This window comes from Argopecten irradians, chromosome 3 (genome assembly GCF_041381155.1).
Source record: "Argopecten irradians isolate NY chromosome 3, Ai_NY, whole genome shotgun sequence".
Lineage (NCBI taxonomy): Eukaryota > Metazoa > Mollusca > Bivalvia > Pectinida > Pectinidae > Argopecten > Argopecten irradians.
This window is the reverse complement of record NC_091136.1, coordinates 65,870,372-65,895,753: the sequence shown is the minus strand read 5'-3', so window position 1 is coordinate 65,895,753 and position 25,382 is coordinate 65,870,372. Positions and strand designations below refer to the sequence as shown.

Below are 25,382 nucleotides of genomic sequence, written 5' to 3'. Positions count from 1 at the left end.
ATATGTGGTACCTGTATAATATAAATGGGTCTCTATATGTGGTACCTGTATGATATAAATGGGTCTCTATATGTGGTACCTGAATGATATAAATGGGTCTCTATATGTGGTACATGTGTGATATGAATGGGTCTCTATATGTGGTACCTGTATGATATAAATGGGTCTCTATATGTGGTACCTATATGATATAAATGGGTCTCTATATGTGGTACCTGTATGATATAAATGGGTCTCTATATGTGGTACCTGTATGATATAAATGGGTCTCTATATGTGGTACCTGTATGATATAAATGGGTCTCTATATGTGGTACCTGTATGATATAAATGGGTCTCTATATGTGGTACCTGTATGATATAAATGGGTCTCTATATGTGGTACCTATATTATATAAATGGGTCTCTATATGTGGTACCTATATGATATAAATGGGTCTCTATATGTGGTACCTGTATGATATATGTGGTACCTATATGATATAAATGGGTCTCTATATGTTGTACCTGTATGATATAAATGGGTCTCTATATGTGGTACCTGTATGATATATGTGGTACCTATATGATATAAATGGGTCTCTATATGTTGTACCTGTATGATATATGTGGTACCTATATGATATAAATGGGTCTCTATATGTGGTACCTATATGATATAAATGGGTCTCTATATGTGGTACCTGTATGATATGAATGGGTCTCTATATGTGGTACCTGTATAATATAAATGGGTCTCTATATGTGGTACCTGTATGATATAAATGGGTCTCTATATGTGGTACCTATATGATATAAATGGGTCTCTATATGTTGTACCTATATGATATAAATGGGTCTGTATATGTGGTACCTATATGATATAAATGGGTCTCTATATGTGGTACCTGTATGATATAAATGGGTCTCTATATGTGGTACCTGTATGATATAAATGGGTCTCTATATGTGGTACCTGTATGATATAAATGGGTCTCTATATGTGGTACCTGTATGATATAAATGGGTCTCTATATGTGGTACCTATATGATATAAATGGGTCTCTATATGTGGTACCTATATGATATAAATGGGTCTCTATATGTGGTACCTGTATGATATAAATGGGTCTCTATATATGGTACCTGTATGATATATATGGTACCTGTATACTATAAATGGGTCTCTATATGTGGTACCTGTATGATATAAATGGGTCTCTATATATGGTACCTGTATGATATAAATGGGTCTCTATATGTGGTACCTATATGATATAAATGGGTCTCTATATGTTGTACCTATATGATATAAATGGGTCTCCATATATGGTACCTGTATGATATATATGGTACCTGTATAATATAAATGGGTCTCTATATGTGGTACCTGTATGATATAAATGGGTCTCTATATGTGGTACCTGTATGATATAAATGGGTCTCTATATGTGGTACCTGTATAATATAAATGGGTCTCTATATGTGGTACCTATATGATATAAATGGGTCTCTATATGTGGTACCTGTATGATATAAATGGGTCTCTATATGTGGTACCTGTATGATATAAATGGGTCTCTATATGTGGTACCTGTATGATATAAATGAGTCTCTATATGTGGTACCTGTATGATATAAATGGGTCTCTATATGTGGTACCTATATGATATAAATGGGTCTCTATATGTGGTACCTGTATGATATAAATGGGTCTCTATATGTGGTACCTGTATGATATAAATGGGTCTCTATATGTGGTACCTGTATGATATATGTGGTACCTGTATAATATAAATGGGTCTCTATATGTGGTACCTGTATGATATAAATGGGTCTCTATATGTGGTACCTGAATGATATAAATGGGTCTCTATATGTGGTACATGTGTGATATGAATGGGTCTCTATATGTGGTACCTGTATGATATAAATGGGTCTCTATATGTGGTACCTATATGATATAAATGGGTCTCTATATGTGGTACCTGTATGATATAAATGGGTCTCTATATGTGGTACCTGTATGATATAAATGGGTCTCTATATGTGGTACCTGTATGATATAAATGGGTCTCTATATGTGGTACCTGTATGATATAAATGGGTCTCTATATGTGGTACCTGTATGATATAAATGGGTCTCTATATGTGGTACCTATATGATATAAATGGGTCTCTATATGTGGTACCTATATGATATAAATGGGTCTCTATATGTGGTACCTGTATGATATAAATGGGTCTCTATATGTGGTACCTGAATAATATAAATGGGTCTCTATATGTGGTACATGTATGATATAAATGGGTCTCTATATGTGGTACCTGTATGATATAAATGGGTCTCTATATGTGGTACCTGTATGATATAAATGGGTCTCTATATGTGGTACCTGTATGATATAAATGGGTCTCTATATGTGGTACATGTGTGATATGAATGGGTCTCTATATATGGTACCTGTATGATATAAATGGGTCTCTATATGAGATACATGTATGATATAAATGGGTCTCTATATGTGGTACACATATGATATAAAGAAACTCACTCCTGACGTTTGGTTTACAGAAACAGTCCCCAGTGATAGCGTCACACGACTGATTAGCCCCGATCGTTCCCTGGAGGTCACAGTTACAGGCTTTACAGCCGTAGGGGTCGGAGATATCGAGACTATAGAATCCTGCTTTACAAGCATCACAGCGACGTCCACCAACATTGGGCTTACAACTGCACTGGCCACCCTCCTGGTTCAAACAATAACAAAAGTAATCAGAAAATGTGGTCAGTTTTTTTAATACACTTCTTACTGTTTTAATAGTCCTTGTTTCTTCAGTAAGCAGGGGATAAATAATTACGTATTTGCATTCATCCCTCTTCACTTTAATAGAAAAGTGAACAATCATTAGTTCACTATAGTGAATACTACAGAGCTAGGTCTTACCTTCTCACAGTCAGTGTTGAAGCCTAGAATACCAGTTCTATCACAAAGACACAGAGTACAGACGTCCTCGTCAAACATACTCTTGCCGACAGGTCTGTAGTACTGAGGCAGACACGTGTCACAGAAACGTCCTGCAGTATTATGCTGACAGTTGATACACAGACCACCACCACCAAGGTCATGGTCAGCTGGGAAAAGGTCAAGGCTTTTGTCGTAGACACAGCTGTCAGCGTGACCGTAACACTGACAAGCCTTACAGTTATAGGCGGTGATCTGGTCTCCCTTCCTAAAGGGTTTACTGTTGTAGAGTGGGTCACATTGGTCACACTGGAAAGGCAAAGGTTACACACAGGTCAAAGGTTACACACAGGTCAAAGGTTACACACAGGTCAAAGGTTACACACAGGTCAAAGGTTATGCACAAGTCAAAGGTTGCATACAGGTTAAAGGTTATACCCATATGACCATACAAATATTTAAGGATTAACTTGAATAGATTTTTATGTTATGGAGATATAACACAAAAATCTGAATGTACTCTAAATAAACCGCGAAGCAGTTTATGATGAGAGTATACACTCAGATTTTTGTGTTATATCTCCATAGCATCTAAAATCTATTCAAATTAATCCATATAATTCAATTCACTAAAGATAATCTCTTCAATATTCAGAATTCATTTTGGGACTCTTTTGTCTATAAAATCATTACACCGTCATCTCATCCAATCAGAAGCAACGTTACAAACGGAGACGCCATTTTTTCCTTTATGGGCTGCTAAAGTAAATTTTTAAGCCAATGAAAATGTTTGTAACAAGCAAAATTGAATCATAACAATGTTTAACAGTTCCTATTCTTCAATATGTTGAACCAAAACTGAGAGGTCAGGCACATTGATGGTCATGCAGATAGCTAATATTGGGAATGGTCAGACACAAAAATCAGATCTGCATGCTTACCTTGTCTCCCATGGTGTGACTCTCTGCTGTACAGTTACACTTGTATGGAAGGACAGAAGTGTCACAGTCAAAGGCATGTCCACTGCATTCACATCTACAATAACAAGTCACAGAGTCATAAATACATTCACATCTACAATAACAAGTCACAGAGTCATTATTACATTCACAAGAGTCATTATTACATTCACAAGAGTCATTATTACATTCACATCTACAATAACAAGTCACAGAGTCATTATTACATTTACATCTACAATAACAAGTCACAGAGTCATTATTACATTTACATCTACAATAACAAGTCACAGAGTCATTATTACATTCACATCTACAATAACAAGTCACAGAGTCATTTTTACATTTACATCTACAATAACAAGTCACAGAGTCATTATTACATTTACATCTACAATAACAAGTCACAGAGTCATTATTACATTTACATCTACAATAACAAGTCACAGAGTCATTATTACATTCACATCTACAATAACAAGTCACAGAGTCATTATTACATTCACATCTACAATAACAAGTCACAGAGTCATTATTACATTTACATTCTACAATAACAAGTCACAGAGTCATTATTACATTCACATCTACAATAACAAGTCACAGAGTCATTATTACATTCACATCTACAATAACAAGTCACAGAGTCATTATTACATTCACATCTACAATAACAAGTCACAGAGTCATTATTACATTCACATCTACAATAACAAGTCACAGAGTCATTATTACATTCACATCTACAATAACAAGTCACAGAGTCATTATTACATTCACATCTACAATAACAAGTCACAGAGTCATTATTACATTCACATCAATACAAGTCCAGTCATTATTACATTTACATCTACAATAACAAGTCACAGAGTCATTATTACATTCACAAGAGTCATTATTACATTACATCTACAATAACAAGTCACAGAGTCATTATTACATTTACATCTACAATAACAAGTCACAGAGTCATTATTACATTCACAAGAGTCATTATTACATTTACATCTACAATAACAAGTCACAGAGTCATTATTACATTCACAAGAGTCATTATTACATTCACATCTACAATAACAAGTCACAGAGTCATTATTACATTCACATCTACAATAACAAGTCACAGAGTCATTATTACATTCACATCTACAATAACAAGTCACAGAGTCATTATTACATTCACATCTACAATAACAAGTCACAGAGTCATTATTACATTCACATCTACAATAACAAGTCACAGAGTCATTATTACATTTACATCTACAATAACAAGTCACAGAGTCATTATTACATTCACATCTACAATAACAAGTCACAGAGTCATTATTACATTCACATCTACAATAACAAGTCACAGAGTCATTATTACATTTACATCTACAATAACAAGTCACAGAGTCATTATTACATTAACATCTACAATAACAAGTCACAGAGTCATAAATACATTCACATCTACAATAACAAGTCACAGAGTCATTATTACATTCACATCTACAATAACAAGTCACAGAGTCATTATTACATTTACATCTACAATAACAAGTCACAGAGTCATTATTACATTTACATCTACAATAACAAGTCACAGAGTCATTATTACATTCACATCTACAATAAAAGTCAAAGAGTCATTATTACATTCACATCTACAATAACAAGTCACAGAGTCATTATTACATTTACATCTACAATAACAAGTCACAGAGTCATTATTACATTACATCTACAATAACAAGTCACAGAGTCATTATTACATTTACATCTACAATAACAAGTCACAGAGTCATTATTACATTCACATCTACAATAACAAGTCACAGAGTCATTATTACATTACATCACAATCTACAATAACAAGTCACAGAGTCATTATTACATTACATCTACAATAACAAGTCACAGAGTCATTATTACATTTACATCTACAATAACAAGTCACAGAGTCATTATTACATTCACATCTACAATAACAAGTCACAGAGTCATTATTACATTCACATCTACAATAACAAGTCACAGAGTCATTATTACATTCACATCTACAATAACAAGTCACAGAGTCATTATTACATTTACATCTACAATAACAAGTCACAGAGTCATTATTACATTCACATCTACAATAACAAGTCACAGAGTCATTATTACATTCACATCTACAATAACAAGTCACAGAGTCATTATTACATTTACATCTACAATAACAAGTCACAGAGTCATTATTACATTTACATCTACAATAACAAGTCACAGAGTCATTATTACATTCACATCTACAATAACAAGTCACAGAGTCATTATTACATTCACATCTACAATAACAAGTCACAGAGTCATTATTACATTTACATCTACAATAACAAGTCACAGAGTCATTATTACATTTACATCTACAATAACAAGTCACAGAGTCATTATTACATTTACATCTACAATAACAAGTCACAGAGTCATTATTACATTTACATCTACAATAACAAGTCACAGAGTCATTATTACATTCACATCTACAATAACAAGTCACAGAGTCATTATTACATTCACATCTACAATAACAAGTCACAGAGTCATTATTACATTTTACATCTACAATAACAAGTCACAGAGTCATTATTACATTTACATCTACAATAACAAGTCACAGAGTCATTATTACATTTACATCTACAATAACAAGTCACAGAGTCATTATTACATTCACATCTACAATAACAAGTCACAGAGTCATTATTACATTCACATCTACAATAACAAGTCACAGAGTCATTATTACATTTACATCTACAATAACAAGTCACAGAGTCATTATTACATTTACATCTACAATAACAAGTCACAGAGTCATTATTACATTCACATCTACAATAACAAGTCACAGAGTCATTATTACATTTACATCTACAATAACAAGTCACAGAGTCATTATTACATTTTACATCTACAATAACAAGTCACAGAGTCATTATTACATTTACATCTACAATAACAAGTCACAGAGTCATTATTACATTTACATCTACAATAACAAGTCACAGAGTCATTATTACATTCACATCTACAATAACAAGTCACAGAGTCATTATTACATTTTACATCTACAATAACAAGTCACAGAGTCATTATTACATTTACATCTACAATAACAAGTCACAGAGTCATTATTACATTTACATCTACAATAACAAGTCACAGAGTCATTATTACATTTACATCTACAATAACAAGTCACAGAGTCATTATTACATTTACATCTACAATAACAAGTCACAGAGTCATTATTACATTCACATCTACAATAACAAGTCACAGAGTCATTATTACATTCACATCTACAATAACAAGTCACAGAGTCATTATTACATTCACATCTACAATAACAAGTCACAGAGTCATTATTACATTTACATCTACAATAACAAGTCACAGAGTCATTATTACATTTACATCTACAATAACAAGTCACAGAGTCATTATTACATTTAACTCTACAATAACAAGTCACAGAGTCATTATTACATTCACATCTACAATAACAAGTCACAGAGTCATTATTACATTCACATCTACAATAACAAGTCACAGAGTCATTTATTACATTCACATCTACAATAACAAGTCACAGAGTCATTATTACATTTACATCTACAATAACAAGTCACAGAGTCATTATTACATTTACATCTACAATAACAAGTCACAGAGTCATTATTACATTTACATCTACAATAACAAGTCACAGAGTCATTATTACATTCACATCTACAATAACAAGTCACAGAGTCATTATTACATTCACATCTACAATAACAAGTCACAGAGTCATTATTACATTTACATCTACAATAACAAGTCACAGAGTCATTATTACATTCACATCTACAATAACAAGTCACAGAGTCATTATTACATTTACATCTACAATAACAAGTCACAGAGTCATTATTACATTTACATCTACAATAACAAGTCACAGAGTCATTATTACATTTACATCTACAATAACAAGTCACAGAGTCATTATTACATTCACATCTACAATAACAAGTCACAGAGTCATTATTACATTCACAATAACAAGTCACAGAGTCATTATTACATTCACATCTACAATAACAAGTCACAGAGTCATTATTACATTTACATCTACAATAACAAGTCACAGAGTCATTATTACATTTACATCTACAATAACAAGTCACAGAGTCATTATTACATTTACATCTACAATAACAAGTCACAGAGTCATTATTACATTTACATCTACAATAACAAGTCACAGAGTCATTATTACATTCACATCTACAATAACAAGTCACAGAGTCATTATTACATTCACATCTACAATAACAAGTCACAGAGTCATTATTACATTTACATCTACAATAACAAGTCACAGAGTCATTATTACATTCACATCTACAATAACAAGTCACAGAGTCATTATTACATTCACATCTACAATAACAAGTCACAGAGTCATTATTACATTCACATCTACAATAACAAGTCACAGAGTCATTATTACATTCACATCTACAATAACAAGTCACAGAGTCATTATTACATTTACATCTACAATAACAAGTCACAGAGTCATTATTACATTCACATCTACAATAACAAGTCACAGAGTCATTATTACATTCACATCTACAATAACAAGTCACAGAGTCATTATTACATTCACATCTACAATAACAAGTCACAGAGTCATTATTACATTCACATCTACAATAACAAGTCACAGAGTCATTATTACATTCACATCTACAATAACAAGTCACAGAGTCATTATTACATTTACATCTACAATAACAAGTCACAGAGTCATTATTACATTTACATCTACAATAACAAGTCACAGAGTCATTATTACATTCACATCTACAATAACAAGTCACAGAGTCATTATTACATTCACATCTACAATAACAAGTCACAGAGTCATTATTACATTTACATCTACAATAACAAGTCACAGAGTCATTATTACATTTACATCTACAATAACAAGTCACAGAGTCATTATTACATTCACATCTACAATAACAAGTCACAGAGTCATTATTACATTTACATCTACAATAACAAGTCACAGAGTCATTATTACATTCACATCTACAATAACAAGTCACAGAGTCATTATTACATTCACATCTACAATAACAAGTCACAGAGTCATTATTACATTCACATCTACAATAACAAGTCACAGAGTCATTATTACATTTACATCTACAATAACAAGTCACAGAGTCATTATTACATTCACATCTACAATAACAAGTCACAGAGTCATTATTACATTTACATCTACAATAACAAGTCACAGAGTCATTATTACATTCACATCTACAATAACAAGTCACAGAGTCATTATTACATTCACATCTACAATAACAAGTCACAGAGTCATTATTACATTTACATCTACAATAACAAGTCACAGAGTCATTATTACATTCACATCTACAATAACAAGTCACAGAGTCATTATTACATTCACATCTACAATAACAAGTCACAGAGTCATTATTACATTTACATCTACAATAACAAGTCACAGAGTCATTATTACATTACATCTACAATAACAAGTCACAGAGTCATTATTACATTCACATCTACAATAACAAGTCACAGAGTCATTATTACATTCACATCTACAATAACAAGTCACAGAGTCATTATTACATTTACATCTACAATAACAAGTCACAGAGTCATTATTACATTCACATCTACAATAACAAGTCACAGAGTCATTATTACATTCACATCTACAATAACAAGTCACAGAGTCATTATTACATTCACATCTACAATAACAAGTCACAGAGTCATTATTACATTTACATCTACAATAACAAGTCACAGAGTCATTATTACATTCACATCTACAATAACAAGTCACAGAGTCATTATTACATTCACATCTACAATAACAAGTCACAGAGTCATAAATACATTCACATCTACAATAACAAGTCACAGAGTCATTATTACATTCACATCTACAATAACAAGTCACAGAGTCATTATTACATTTACATCTACAATAACAAGTCACAGAGTCATTATTACATTCACATCTACAATAACAAGTCACAGAGTCATTATTACATTCACATCTACAATAACAAGTCACAGAGTCATTATTACATTCACATCTACAATAACAAGTCACAGAGTCATTATTATTACATTTACATCTACAATAACAAGTCACAGAGTCATTATTACATTTACATCTACAATAACAAGTCACAGAGTCATTATTACATTCACATCTACAATAACAAGTCACAGAGTCATTATTACATTCACATCTACAATAACAAGTCACAGAGTCATTATTACATCATTTACATCTACAATAACAAGTCACAGAGTCATTATTACATTCACATCTACAATAACAAGTCACAGAGTCATTATTACATTACATCTACAATAACAAGTCACAGAGTCATTATTACATCACATCTACAATACAAGTCACAGAGTCATTATTACATTCACATCTACAATAACAAGTCACAGAGTCATTATTACATTTACATCTACAATAACAAGTCACAGAGTCATTATTACATTTACATCTACAATAACAAGTCACAGAGTCATTATTACATTTACATCTACAATAACAAGTCACAGAGTCATTATTACATTCACATCTACAATAACAAGTCACAGAGTCATTATTACATTTACATCTACAATAACAAGTCACAGAGTCATTATTACATTCACATCTACAATAACAAGTCACAGAGTCATTATTACATTTACATCTACAATAACAAGTCACAGAGTCATTATTACATTCACATCTACAATAACAAGTCACAGAGTCATTATTACATTTACATCTACAATAACAAGTCACAGAGTCATTATTACATTCACATCTACAATAACAAGTCACAGAGTCATTATTACATTCACATCTACAATAACAAGTCACAGAGTCATATTACTTACATTACATACAAGTCACAGAGTCATTATTACATTCACATCTACAATAACAAGTCACAGAGTCATTATTACATTACATCTACAATAACAAGTCACAGAGTCATTATTACATCTACATCAAGTCATATACATAAACAAGTCACAGAGTCATTATTACATTTACATCTACAATAACAAGTCACAGAGTCATTATTACATTCACATCTACAATAACAAGTCACAGAGTCATTATTATTACATTTACAATAACAAGTCACAGAGTCTACAATAACAAGTCACAGAGTCATTATTACATTTACATCTACAATAACAAGTCACAGAGTCATTATTACACTTCACATCTACAATAACAAGTCACAGAGTCATTATTACATTTACATCTACAATAACAAGTCACAGAGTCATTATTACATTCATCTATTAACAAGTCACAGAGTCATTATTACATTACATCTACAATAACAAGTCACAGAGTCATTATTACATTTACATCTACAATAACAAGTCACAGAGTCATTATTACATTTACATCTACAATAACAAGTCACAGAGTCATTATTACATTCACATCTACAATAACAAGTCACAGAGTCATTATTACATTCACATCTACAATAACAAGTCACAGAGTCATTATTACATTCACATCTACAATAACAAGTCACAGAGTCATTATTACATTCATCTACAATAACAAGTCACAGAGTCATTATTACATTCACATCTACAATAACAAGTCACAGAGTCATTATTACATTTACATCTACAATAACAAGTCACAGAGTCATTATTACATTCACATCTACAATAACAAGTCACAGAGTCATTATTACATTTACATCTACAATAACAAGTCACAGAGTCATTATTACATTTACATCTACAATAACAAGTCACAGAGTCATTATTACATTTACATCTACAATAACAAGTCACAGAGTCATTATTACATTCACATCTACAATAACAAGTCACAGAGTCATTATTACATTTACATCTACAATAACAAGTCACAGAGTCATTATTACATTCACATCTACAATAACAAGTCACAGAGTCATTATTACATTCACATCTACAATAACAAGTCACAGAGTCATTATTACATTTACATCTACAATAACAAGTCACAGAGTCATTATTACATTTACATCTACAATAACAAGTCACAGAGTCATTATTACATTCACATCTACAATAACAAGTCACAGAGTCATTATTACATTTACATCTACAATAACAAGTCACAGAGTCATTATTACATTTACATCTACAATAACAAGTCACAGTAGAGTCATTATTACATTTACATCTACAATAACAAGTCACAGAGTCATTATTACATTTACATCTACAATAACAAGTCACAGAGTATCATTATTACATTCACATCTACAATAACAAGTCACAGAGTCATTATTACATTTACATCTACAATAACAAGTCACAGAGTCATTATTACATTCACATCTACAACAACAAGTCACAGAGTCATTATTACATTCACATCTACAATAACAAGTCACAGAGTCATTATTACATTTACATCTACAATAACAAGTCACAGAGTCATAAATACATTCACATCTACAATAACAAGTCACAGAGTCATTATTACATTCACATCTACAATAACAAGTCACAGAGTCATTATTACATTTACATCTACAATAACAAGTCACAGAGTCATTATTACATTCACATCTACAATAACAAGTCACAGAGTCATTATTACATTTACATCTACAATAACAAGTCACAGAGTCATTATTACATTCACATCTACAATAACAAGTCACAGAGTCATTATTACATTCACATCTACAATAACAAGTCACAGAGTCATTATTACATTTACATCTACAATAACAAGTCACAGAGTCATTATTACATTTACATCTACAATAACAAGTCACAGAGTCATTATTACATTTACATCTACAATAACAAGTCACAGAGTCATTATTACATTTACATCTACAATAACAAGTCACAGAGTCATTATTACATTTACATCTACAATAACAAGTCACAGAGTCATTATTACATTTACATCTACAATAACAAGTCACAGAGTCATTATTACATTTACATCTACAATAACAAGTCACAGAGTCATTATTACATTTACATCTACAATAACAAGTCACAGAGTCATTATTACATTCACATCTACAATAACAAGTCACAGAGTCATTATTACATTCACATCTACAATAACAAGTCACAGAGTCATTATTACATTCACATCTACAATAACAAGTCACAGAGTCATTATTACATTCACATCTACAATAACAAGTCACAGAGTCATTATTACATTCACATCTACAATAACAAGTCACAGAGTCATTATTACATTACATCTACAATAACAAGTCACAGAGTCATTATTACATTACATCTACAATAACAAGTCACAGAGTCATTATTACATTCACATCTACAATAACAAGTCACAGAGTCATTATTACATTACATCTACAATAACAAGTCACAGAGTCATTATTACATTCACATCTACAATAACAAGTCACAGAGTCATTATTACATTACATCTACAATAACAAGTCACAGAGTCATTATTACATTACATCTACAATAACAAGTCACAGAGTCATTATTACATTCACATCTACAATAACAAGTCACAGAGTCATTATTACATTTACATCTACAATAACAAGTCACAGAGTCATTATTACATTCACATCTACAATAACAAGTCACAGAGTCATTATTACATTTACATCTACAATAACAAGTCACAGAGTCATTATTACAAGAGAGTTATTACATTCTACAATAACAAGTCACAGAGTCATTATTACATTACATCTACAATAACAAGTCACAGAGTCATTATTACATTCACATCTACAATAACAAGTCACAGAGTCATTATTACATTTCACATCTACAATAACAAGTCACAGAGTCATTATTACATTCACATCTACAATAACAAGTCACAGAGTCATTATTACATTTACATCTACAATAACAAGTCACAGAGTCATTATTACATTCACATCTACAATAACAAGTCACAGAGTCATTATTACATTACATCTACAATAACAAGTCACAGAGTCATTATTACATTACTTACATCATACAATAACAAGTCACAGAGTCATTATTACATTCACATCTACAATAACAAGTCACAGAGTCATTATTACATTTACATCTACAATAACAAGTCACAGAGTCATTATTACATTTACATCTACAATAACAAGTCACAGAGTCATTATTACATTTACATCTACAATAACAAGTCACAGAGTCATTATTACATTTACATCTACAATAACAAGTCACAGAGTCATTATTACATTTACATCTACAATAACAAGTCACAGAGTCATTATTACATTACATCTACAATAACAAGTCACAGAGTCATTATTACATTACATCTACAATAACAAGTCACAGAGTCATTATTACATTCACATCTACAATAACAAGTCACAGAGTCATTATTACATTCACATCTACAATAACAAGTCACAGAGTCATTATTACATTCACATCTACAATAACAATCACAGAGTCATTATTACATTCACATCTACAATAACAAGTCACAGAGTCATTATTACATTCACATCTACAATAACAAGTCACAGAGTCATTATTACATTACATTACATCTACAATAACAAGTCACAGAGTCATTATTACATTCACATCTACAATAACAAGTCACAGAGTCATTATTACATTTACATCTACAATAACAAGTCACAGAGTCATTATTACATTTAATACATCTACAATCTAAATAACAAGTCACAGAGTCATTATTACATTCACATCTACAATAACAAGTCACAGAGTCATTATTACATTTACATCTACAATAACAAGTCACAGAGTCATTATTACATTCACATCTACAATAACAAGTCACAGAGTCATTATTACATTTACATCTACAATAACAAGTCACAGAGTCATTATTACATTCACATCTACAATAACAAGTCACAGAGTCATTATTACATTTACATCTACAATAACAAGTCACAGAGTCATTATTACATTTACATCTACAATAACAAGTCACAGAGTCATTATTACATTTACATCTACAATAACAAGTCACAGAGTCATTATTACATTTACATCTACAATAACAAGTCACAGAGTCATTATTACATTCACATCTACAATAACAAGTCACAGAGTCATTATTACATTCACATCTACAATAACAAGTCACAGATTCATTATAACATTCACATCTACAATCACAAGATATAATGAAGTTTGTGACAAGGACACCATTTTAATATAATTTAACATTAATTTAAAACTGTTCCCTATTTACTGAACTAATAGTCTTTGTATACCTATTTAACATGATTTTATGCTAATATTAAGTTTTCGAACATTTTATATAATTTAACATTAATTTAAAACTGTTCTTGATTTTATCTAATGTTCTGAAAATCTCAGAATCATGATTTACAAATTTTTGTCATGACTGATATCAAATGACCTTGCTGTGACGCTGAAGTCATACACTCCGTAATACTCGTGTCTCAGTGTATCTACATAGTAATGGTCCTTGAAATGCAGATGTATGCGTGTGGCCTCCACAAAGTCCTGTAGTTCTGGTGTATTGTAGAAATCTGTATATCCTGGTCGTGCCACAGGCTCCGAGGCCAGCAGACTCATCGTGATGTTTCCCTTAGAATATGGTACATCTTCTAATCTCCTACAAAACAGGAAAAACAAAGTGTTCAGATTAACATACAACATTTACACACAAAGTAATGTTCAGATCAACATACAACATTTACACTCAAAGTAATGTTCAGATCGACATACAACATTTACACTCAAAGTAATGTTCAGATCGACACACAATGTTTACACACAAAAGTAATGTTCAGATCGACACACAATGTTTACACACAAAGTAATGTTCAGATCGACACACAACATTTACACACAAAAAGTAATGTTCAGATCGACATACAACATTTACACTCAAAGTAATATTCAGATTAACATACAACATTTACACTCAAAGTAATGTTCAGATCGACACACAACATTTACACACAAAAGTAATGTTCAGATCAAGATACAATGTTTACACACAAAGTAATGTTCAGATTAACATACAACATTTACACTCAAAGTAATGTTCAGATCGACACACAATGTTTACACACAAAGTAATGTTCAGATCGACACACAACATTTACACTCAAAGTAATGTTCAGATCGACACACAACATTTACACTCAAAGTAATATTCAGATTAACATACAACATTTACACTCAAAGTAATGTTCAGATTAACATACAACATTTACACTCAAAGTAATGTTCAGATCGACACACAACATTTACACTCAAAGTAATGTTCAGATCGACATACAACATTTATACTCAAAGTAATGTTCAGATTGACACACAACATTTACACTCAGATCAACATACAACATTTACACTCAAAGTAATGTTCAGATCGACACACAACATTTACACACAAAGTAATGTTCAGATCGACATAAACATTTACACACAAAAGTAATGTTCAGATCGACATAAACATTTACACACAAAAGTAATGTTCAGATCGACACACAACATTTACACACAAAAGTAATGTTCAGATTAACATACAACATTTACACTCAAAGTAATGTTCAGATTAACATACAACATTTACACACAAAGTAATGTTCAGATTAACACACAACATTTACACACAAAGTAATGTTCAGATCGACACACAATGTTTACACACAAAGTAATGTTCAGATCGACATACAACATTTACACTCAAAGTAATGTTCAGATCGACACACAATGTTTACACACAAAAGTAATGTTCAGATTAACATACAACATTTACACTCAAAGTAATGTTCAGATCGACATACAACATTTACACTCAAAGTAATGTTCAGATTAACACGCAACATTTACACTCAAAGTAATGTTCAGATTAACACACAACATTTACACACAAAGTAATGTTCAGATTTAACATACAACATTTACACTCAAAGTAATGTTCAGATTAACATACAACATTTACACTCAAAGTAATGTTCAGATCGACACACAACATTTACACACAAATTAATGTTCAGATCGACATACAACATTTACACTCAAAGTAATGTTCAGATCGACATACAACATTTACACACAAAGTAATGTTCAGATCGACACACAACATTTACACACAAAGTAATGTTCAGATCGACATACAACATTTACACACAAAGTAATGTTCAGATTAACACACAACATTTACACTCAAAGTAATGTTCAGATCGACACACAACATTTACACACAAAGTAATGTTCAGATCGACATACAACATTTACACTCAAAGTAATGTTCAGATTAACACACAACATTTACACACAAATTAATGTTCAGATTAACACACAACATTTACACACAAATTAATGTTCAGATCGACATACAACATTTACACTCAAAGTAATGTTCAGATTCACACAACATTTACACACAAAGTAATGTTCAGATCGACACACAACATTTACACACAAAGTAATGTTCAGATCGACACACAACATTTACACTCAAAGTAATGTTCTGATTAACATACAACATTTACACACAAAGTAATGTTCAGATTTAACATACAACATTTACACTCAAAGTAATGTTCAGATTAACATACAACATTTACACACAAAGTAATGTTCTGATTAACACACAACATTTACACACAAAGTAATGTTCAGATCGACACACAACATTTACACTCAAAGTAATGTTCAGATTAACACACAACATTTACACACAAAGTAATGTTCAGATTAACATACAACATTTACACACAAAGTAATGTTCAGATTTAACATACAACATTTACACTCAAAGTAATGTTCAGATTAACACACAACATTTACACTCAAAGTAATGTTCAGATTAACATACAACATTTATACTTAAAGTAACGTTCAGATTAACACACAACATTTACACTCAAAGTAATGTTCAGATTAACATACAACATTTATACTTAAAGTAATGTTCAGATTAACACACAACATTTATACTCAAAGTAATGTTCAGATTAACATACAACATTTACACACAAAGTAATGTTCAGATTTAACATACAACATTTACACTCAAAGTAATGTTCAGATTAACACACAACATTTACACTCAAAGTAATGTTCAGATTAACATACAACATTTATACTTAAAGTAACGTTCAGATTAACATACAACATTTACACACAAAGTAATGTTCAGATTAACACACAACATTTACACACAAAGTAATGTTCAGATCGACATACAACATTTACACACAAAGTAATGTTCAGATTAACACACAACATTTACACACAAAGTAATGTTCCGATCGACACATTTATATCTAAGGTCACCAACCTTACCAACATCAGATAGTACTAAGTACTGTGAGACTTACGAGCCAAACTTGATACAGTTGACAGATGTAGACGAAGTTAAAGGTCCATTGTCTGGTTGTTTGAAGTAAGCATAACAGTCCTCAGCATACATCTGCCACATCTCCCAAGAGGAGGTCAGGTTCTGCTGGCGTTCTATCGACACAGCCTTCGGCATAGGGCTGTAGAACTGGAGCTCAATGTAGAAAACCTGTAACAGGAAGGGATTATCTAGCAAAATAAATATCCTTCATCATTCAACGAAGGTTTTAACATGTTCTCGTTACAGATACTGGGCGTGACTGGTGAGATAGCTCCACAGCGTGCTTTATCTTACCTCCACAGGACCAATAGGTAGGAGATCATATGAGCACTCTTAGATTTATAAACTGACCGACAGCAGTAAAATCTCTTAATTCCTGATGTAATGTCAACAAAACTAGATTTCATACCAAACTCCTTAGTCAGCTCCAAATAGACAAGCCCTACCTGGAATTTATCCCCAAGATCCACTGTGATGTTGACGCTATCCTGAAACTTTGATATCCAGATTGAGCGACTGTCTCCATCATTTATAAACTGGAGGTTGTGTGACTGGTCGTTGAGGCGTCGTACTTTGTCACTCAGGTTGTCAGGCACACCGTTTGGGATACAGTAGTGTTCTTGGTCTGGTTTGATGCGAGGATGTGATGGGGGGCAGAGACATTCGTCCTGGGCTCGTGTGTCGGGTAACATTCCTGTGTACAACTGTACAATCTCTCTGTTAGTTAGGGTTACATCAAAGAAAACAAAATCCTGTATCCTCCCCAAAAACTGGTTTGTACCTACAAATACACACCAACATTTAACGATTAGGTAGTCACACACTTGAAACTCAAATTGGATTTGAACTATATTTGGTTACCTGAATGACATATTGACATGACTAAAGGTTAATTAAATTACCTGAATTACAGAAAGCATATAAAATGAAAAGTAGCTATGGCGACCTATGTTTGAGTAATCTCTGACAGTATCAAGGAAAAGAAGTCACAACTGAAACAAGTGATTGATATTTATAAATCCATATTTGATAAAATAAGTGACAGCAATTAATTGATATGACCAAGGTCAATGTAATTACCTGAGAGAGTCTGGCCGATTCTAGCCTTCCCTTGACCGTCCAGTATGGCATTACCCAAATCTACGGTCATTGCTGCAGTATAGGCTGGTCCTGTTCCATTCAGATAGATACTCATGGTTGTTAGATACACCTGTTACAGAAAGTTAGATACACCTGTTACAAAAATTTAGATACACCTGTTACAAAAATTTAGATACACCTGTTACACCTGGATGGCTATGTGTACCTGGATACATACATGTATAGCTATGTGTACCTGGATACTTACCTGTATGGCTATGTGTACCTGGATACATACCTGTGTGGCTATGTGTACCTGAATACATACCTGTATAGTTATGTGTACCTGGACACTTACCTGTATAGTATGTGTACCTGGATACATACCTGTACAGTATGTGTACCTGGATACATACCTGTGTGTCTATGTGTACCTGGATACATAACTGTGTGGCTATGTGTATCTGGACACTTACCTGTATAGTTATGTGTACCTGGATACATACCTGTATGGCTATGTGTACCTGGATACTTACCTGTATGGATAGGTGTACCTGGATACTTACCTGTATAGTATGTGTACCTGGATACATACCTGTATAGCTATATGTACCTGGATACTTACCTGTATAGTATGTGTACCTGGATACTTACCTGTATAGTATGTGTACATGGATACATACCTGTATAGCTATGTGTACCTGGATACATACCTGTATGGCTATGTGTACCTGGATACATACCTGTATAGTTATGTGTACATGGATACATACCTGTATAGCTATGTGTACCTGGATACATACCTGTATAGCTAGGTGTACCTGGATACTTACCTGTATAGTATGTGTACCTGGATACATACCTGTATAGTATGTGTACCTGGATACATACCTGTATAGCTATGTGTACCTGGATACATACATGTGTAGCTATGTGTACCTGGATACTTACCTGTATAGCTATGTGTACCTGGATACATACCTGCATGGCTATGTGTACCTGGATACTTACCTGTATAGTATGTGTACCTGGATACATACCTGTATAGTATGTGTACCTGGATACTTACCTGTATAGCTATGTGTACCTGGATACATACCTGCATGGCTATGTGTACCTGGATACTTACCTGTATAGTATGTGTACCTGGATACATACCTGTATAGCTATGTGTACCTGGATACTTACCTGTATAGCTATGTGTAACTGGATACATACCTGCATGGCTATGTGTACCTGGATACTTACCTGTATAGTATGTGTACCTGGATACATACCTGTATAGTATGTGTACCTGGATACATACATGTGTAGCTATGTGTACCTGGATACTTACCTGTATAGTATGTGTACCTGGATACATACCTGTATAGCTAGGTGTACCTGGATACTTACCTGTATAGTATGTGTACCTGGATACATACCTATATAACTATGTGTACCTGGATACTTACCTGAATAGTATGTGTACCTGGATACATACCTGTATGGCTATGTGTACCTGGATACATACCTGTGTGGCTATGTGTACCTGGATACATTACTGTGTGGCTATGTGTACCTGGATACTTACCTGTATAGTATTTGTACCTGGATACATACATGTATAGTATGTGTACCTGGATACATACATGTGTAGCTATGTGTACCTGGATACTTACCTGTATAGCTATGTGTACCTGGATACATACCTGTATAGTATGTGTACCTGGATACATACCTGTATAGTATTTGTACCTGGATACATACATGTATAGTATGTGTACCTGGATACATACCTGCATAGTATGTGTACCTGGATACATACCTGTATGGCTATGTGTACCTGGATACATACCTGTATAGCTATGTGTACCTGGATACTTACCTGTATAGTATGTGTACCTGGATACATACCTGTATAGCTATGTGTACCTGGATACTTACCTGTATAGCTATGTGTACCTGGATACATACCTGCATGGCTATGTGTACCTGGATACTTACCTGTATAGTATGTGTACCTGGATACATACCTGTATAGTATGTGTACCTGGATACATACATGTGTAGCTATGTGTACCTGGATACTTACCTGTATAGTATGTGTACCTGGATACATACCTGTATAGCTAGGTGTACCTGGATACTTACCTGTATAGTATGTGTACCTGGATACATACCTATATAACTATGTGTACCTGGATACTTACCTGAATAGTATGTGTACCTGGATACATACCTGTATGGCTATGTGTACCTGGATACATACCTGTGTGGCTATGTGTACCTGGATACATCACTGTGTGGCTATGTGTACCTGGATACTTACCTGTATAGTATTTGTACCTGGATACATACATGTATAGTATGTGTACCTGGATACATACATGTGTAGCTATGTGTACCTGGATACTTACCTGTATAGCTATGTGTACCTGGATACATACCTGTATAGTATGTGTACCTGGATACATACCTGTATAGTATTTGTACCTGGATACATACATGTATAGTATGTGTACCTGGATACATACCTGCATAGTATGTGTACCTGGATACATACCTGTATGGCTATGTGTACCTGGATACATACCTGTATAGCTATGTGTACCTGGATACATACCTGTATGGCTATGTGTACCTGGATACATACATGTATAGTATTTGTACCTGGATACATACATGTATAGTATGTGTACCTGGATACATACCTGTATAGTATATGTACCTGGATACATACCTGTATGGCTATGTGTACCTGGATACATACAAGTATAGTATGTGTACCTGGATACATACCTGCATAGTATGTGTACCTGGATACATACCTGCATAGAATGTGTACCTGGATACATACCTGTATGGCTATGTGTACCTGGATACATACATGTGTAGCTATGTGTACCTGGATACATACCTGTATAGTATTTGTACCTGGATACTTACCTGTATAGTGTGTGTACCTGGATACATACCTGTATGGCTATGTGTACCTGGATACATACCTGTGTGGCTATGTGTACCTGGATACATACCTGTATAGTATGTGTACCTGGACACTTACCTGTATAGTATGTGTACCTGGATACATACCTGTATAGCTATGTGTACCTGGATACATACCTGTATAGTATGTGTACCTGGATACATACCTGTATGGCTATGTGTACCTGGATACATACCTGTGTGGCTATGTGTACCTGGATACATACCTGTATAGTATGTGTACCTGGATACATACCTGTGTAGCTATGTGTACCTAGATAATACCTGTATAGTATGTGTACCTGGATACATACCTGTGTGGCTATGTGTACCTGGATACATACCTGTTTGGCTATGTGTACCTGGATACATACCTGTGTAGTATTTGTACCTGGATACATACATGTATAGTATGTGTACCTGGATACATACCTGTATGGCTATGTGTACCTGGGTACTTACCTGTATGGCTATGTGTACCTGGATACATCTGTGTGGTTATGTATACCTGGACACTTACCTGTATGGCTAGGTGTACCTGGATATATACATGTATAGCTATGTGTACCTGGATACTTACCTGTATAGTATTTGTACCTGGATACATACATGTATAGTATGTGTACCTGGATACATACATGTGTAGCTATGTGTACCTGGATACTTACCTGTATAGCTATGTGTACCTGGATACATACCTGTATAGTATGTGTACCTGGATACATACCTGTATAGTATTTGTACCTGGATACATACATGTATAGTATGTGTACCTGGATACATACCTGCATAGTATGTGTACCTGGATACATACCTGTATGGCTATGTGTACCTGGATACATACCTGTATAGCTATGTGTACCTGGATACATACCTGTATGGCTATGTGTACCTGGATACATACATGTATAGTATTTGTACCTGGATACATACATGTATAGTATGTGTACCTGGATACATACCTGTATAGTATATGTACCTGGATACATACCTGTATGGCTATGTGTACCTGGATACATACAAGTATAGTATGTGTACCTGGATACATACCTGTATAGTATGTGTATCTGGATACATACCTGTATAGTATTTGTACCTGGATACATACATGTATAGTATGTGTACCTGGATACATACCTGCATAGTATGTGTACCTGGATACATACCTGCATAGTATGTGTACCTGGATACATACCTGTATGGCTATGTGTACCTGGATACATACATGTGTAGCTATGTGTACCTGGATACATACCTGTATAGTATTTGTACCTGGATACTTACCTGTATAGTGTGTGTACCTGGATACATACCTGTATGGCTATGTGTACCTGGATACATACCTGTGTGGCTATGTGTACCTGGATACATACCTGTATAGTATGTGTACCTGGACACTTACCTGTATAGTATGTGTACCTGGATACATACCTGTATAGCTATGTGTACCTGGATACATACCTGTATAGTATGTGTACCTGGATACATACCTGTATGGCTATGTGTACCTGGATACATACCTGTGTGGCTATGTGTACCTGGATACATACCTGTATAGTATGTGTACCTGGATACATACCTGTATAGCTATGTGTACCTAGATAATACCTGTATAGTATGTGTACCTGGATACATACCTGTGTGGCTATGTGTACCTGGATACATACCTGTTTGGCTATGTGTACCTGGATACATACCTGTGTAGTATTTGTACCTGGATACATACATGTATAGTATGTGTACCTGGATACATACCTGTATGGCTATGTGTACCTGGATACTTACCTGTATGGCTATGTGTACCTGGATACATACCTGTGTGGTTATGTATACCTGGACACTTACCTGTATGGCTAGGTGTACCTGGATACATACATGTATAGCTATGTGTACCTGGACACTTACCTGTATGGCTAGGTGTACCTGGATACATACCTGTATAGCTATGTGTACCTGGATACTTACCTGTATAGTATGTGTACCTGGATACATACCTGTATAGTATGTGTACCTGGATACATACATGTGTAGCTATGTATACCTGGATACATACCTGTATAGCTATGTGTACCTGGATACATACATGTATAGCTATGTGTACCTGGATACTTACCTGTATGGCTAGGTGTACCTGGATACATACCTGTATAGCTATGTGTACCTGGATACTTACCTGTATAGTATGTGTACCTGGATACATACCTGTATAGTATGTGTACCTGGATACATACATGTGTAGCTATGTATACCCGGATACATACCTGTATAGCTATGTGTACCTGGATACATACATGTATAGCTATGTGTACCTGGACACTTACCTGTATAGTTATGTGTACCTGGACACTTACCTGTATAGTATGTGTACCTGGATACATACCTGTATAGCTATGTGTACCCGGATACATACCTGTATAGCTATGTGTACCTGGATACATACCTGTATAGCTATGTGTACCTGGACACTTACCTGTATAGTTATGTGTACCTGGACACTTACCTGTATAGTATGTGTACCTGGATACATACCTGTATAGCTATGTGTACCCGGATACATACCTGTATAGCTATGTGTACCTAGATACATACCTGTATAGCTAGGTGTACCTGGATACATACCTGTATAGCTATGTGTATCCATGTCCTCTGAGGTAGGTTTTCCTGTAGTGACACTGTGGATACCCCTGCAGCACTCCTGAAGGTGAATTCGATGCCAAGCTTTGATATCTGGAGTCCCAGGATAGTCTCCTGTGTACTGGAGGATACCTTCTCTAACAGAGTCCTGGGGACCAACATTTGTCTGTTTCATATCTGATATTACATGCTTTTTTTGTCATTTTACAAACATTCATCACATCTTATTTTAATTGGGGCATCCATGTTAATATGAGGCTATGGACACACAATATAACAGACCTTCTTTTCCAAACCTTTTGGATTTGCAAGTCTGTAGTCCTGTTGCTT

At 33.6% G+C, this 25,382-nt stretch overlaps 1 protein-coding gene across 1 annotated transcript in view; it reads right to left on the bottom strand.

The window, feature by feature from the left end:
* The window catches only part of LOC138319797 (usherin-like), a 96,057-nt gene extending 70,876 nt beyond the window's left edge, over positions 1–25,181 (bottom strand). Inside the window, exons 1-8 of the mRNA XM_069262930.1 lie at positions 25,038–25,181; positions 19,452–19,581; positions 18,818–19,152; positions 18,352–18,539; positions 15,411–15,629; positions 3,887–3,980; positions 2,928–3,254; positions 2,535–2,730 (exon numbers count right to left, since the gene is read on the bottom strand). Coding sequence (XP_069119031.1) covers positions 2,535–2,730; positions 2,928–3,254; positions 3,887–3,980; positions 15,411–15,629; positions 18,352–18,539; positions 18,818–19,152; positions 19,452–19,566 — 1,474 coding nt within the window. The 5' untranslated portion in view covers positions 19,567–19,581; positions 25,038–25,181. The remainder of the gene's footprint in view (positions 1–2,534; positions 2,731–2,927; positions 3,255–3,886; positions 3,981–15,410; positions 15,630–18,351; positions 18,540–18,817; positions 19,153–19,451; positions 19,582–25,037) is intronic.
* Positions 25,182–25,382: the final 201 nt, after the last annotated feature.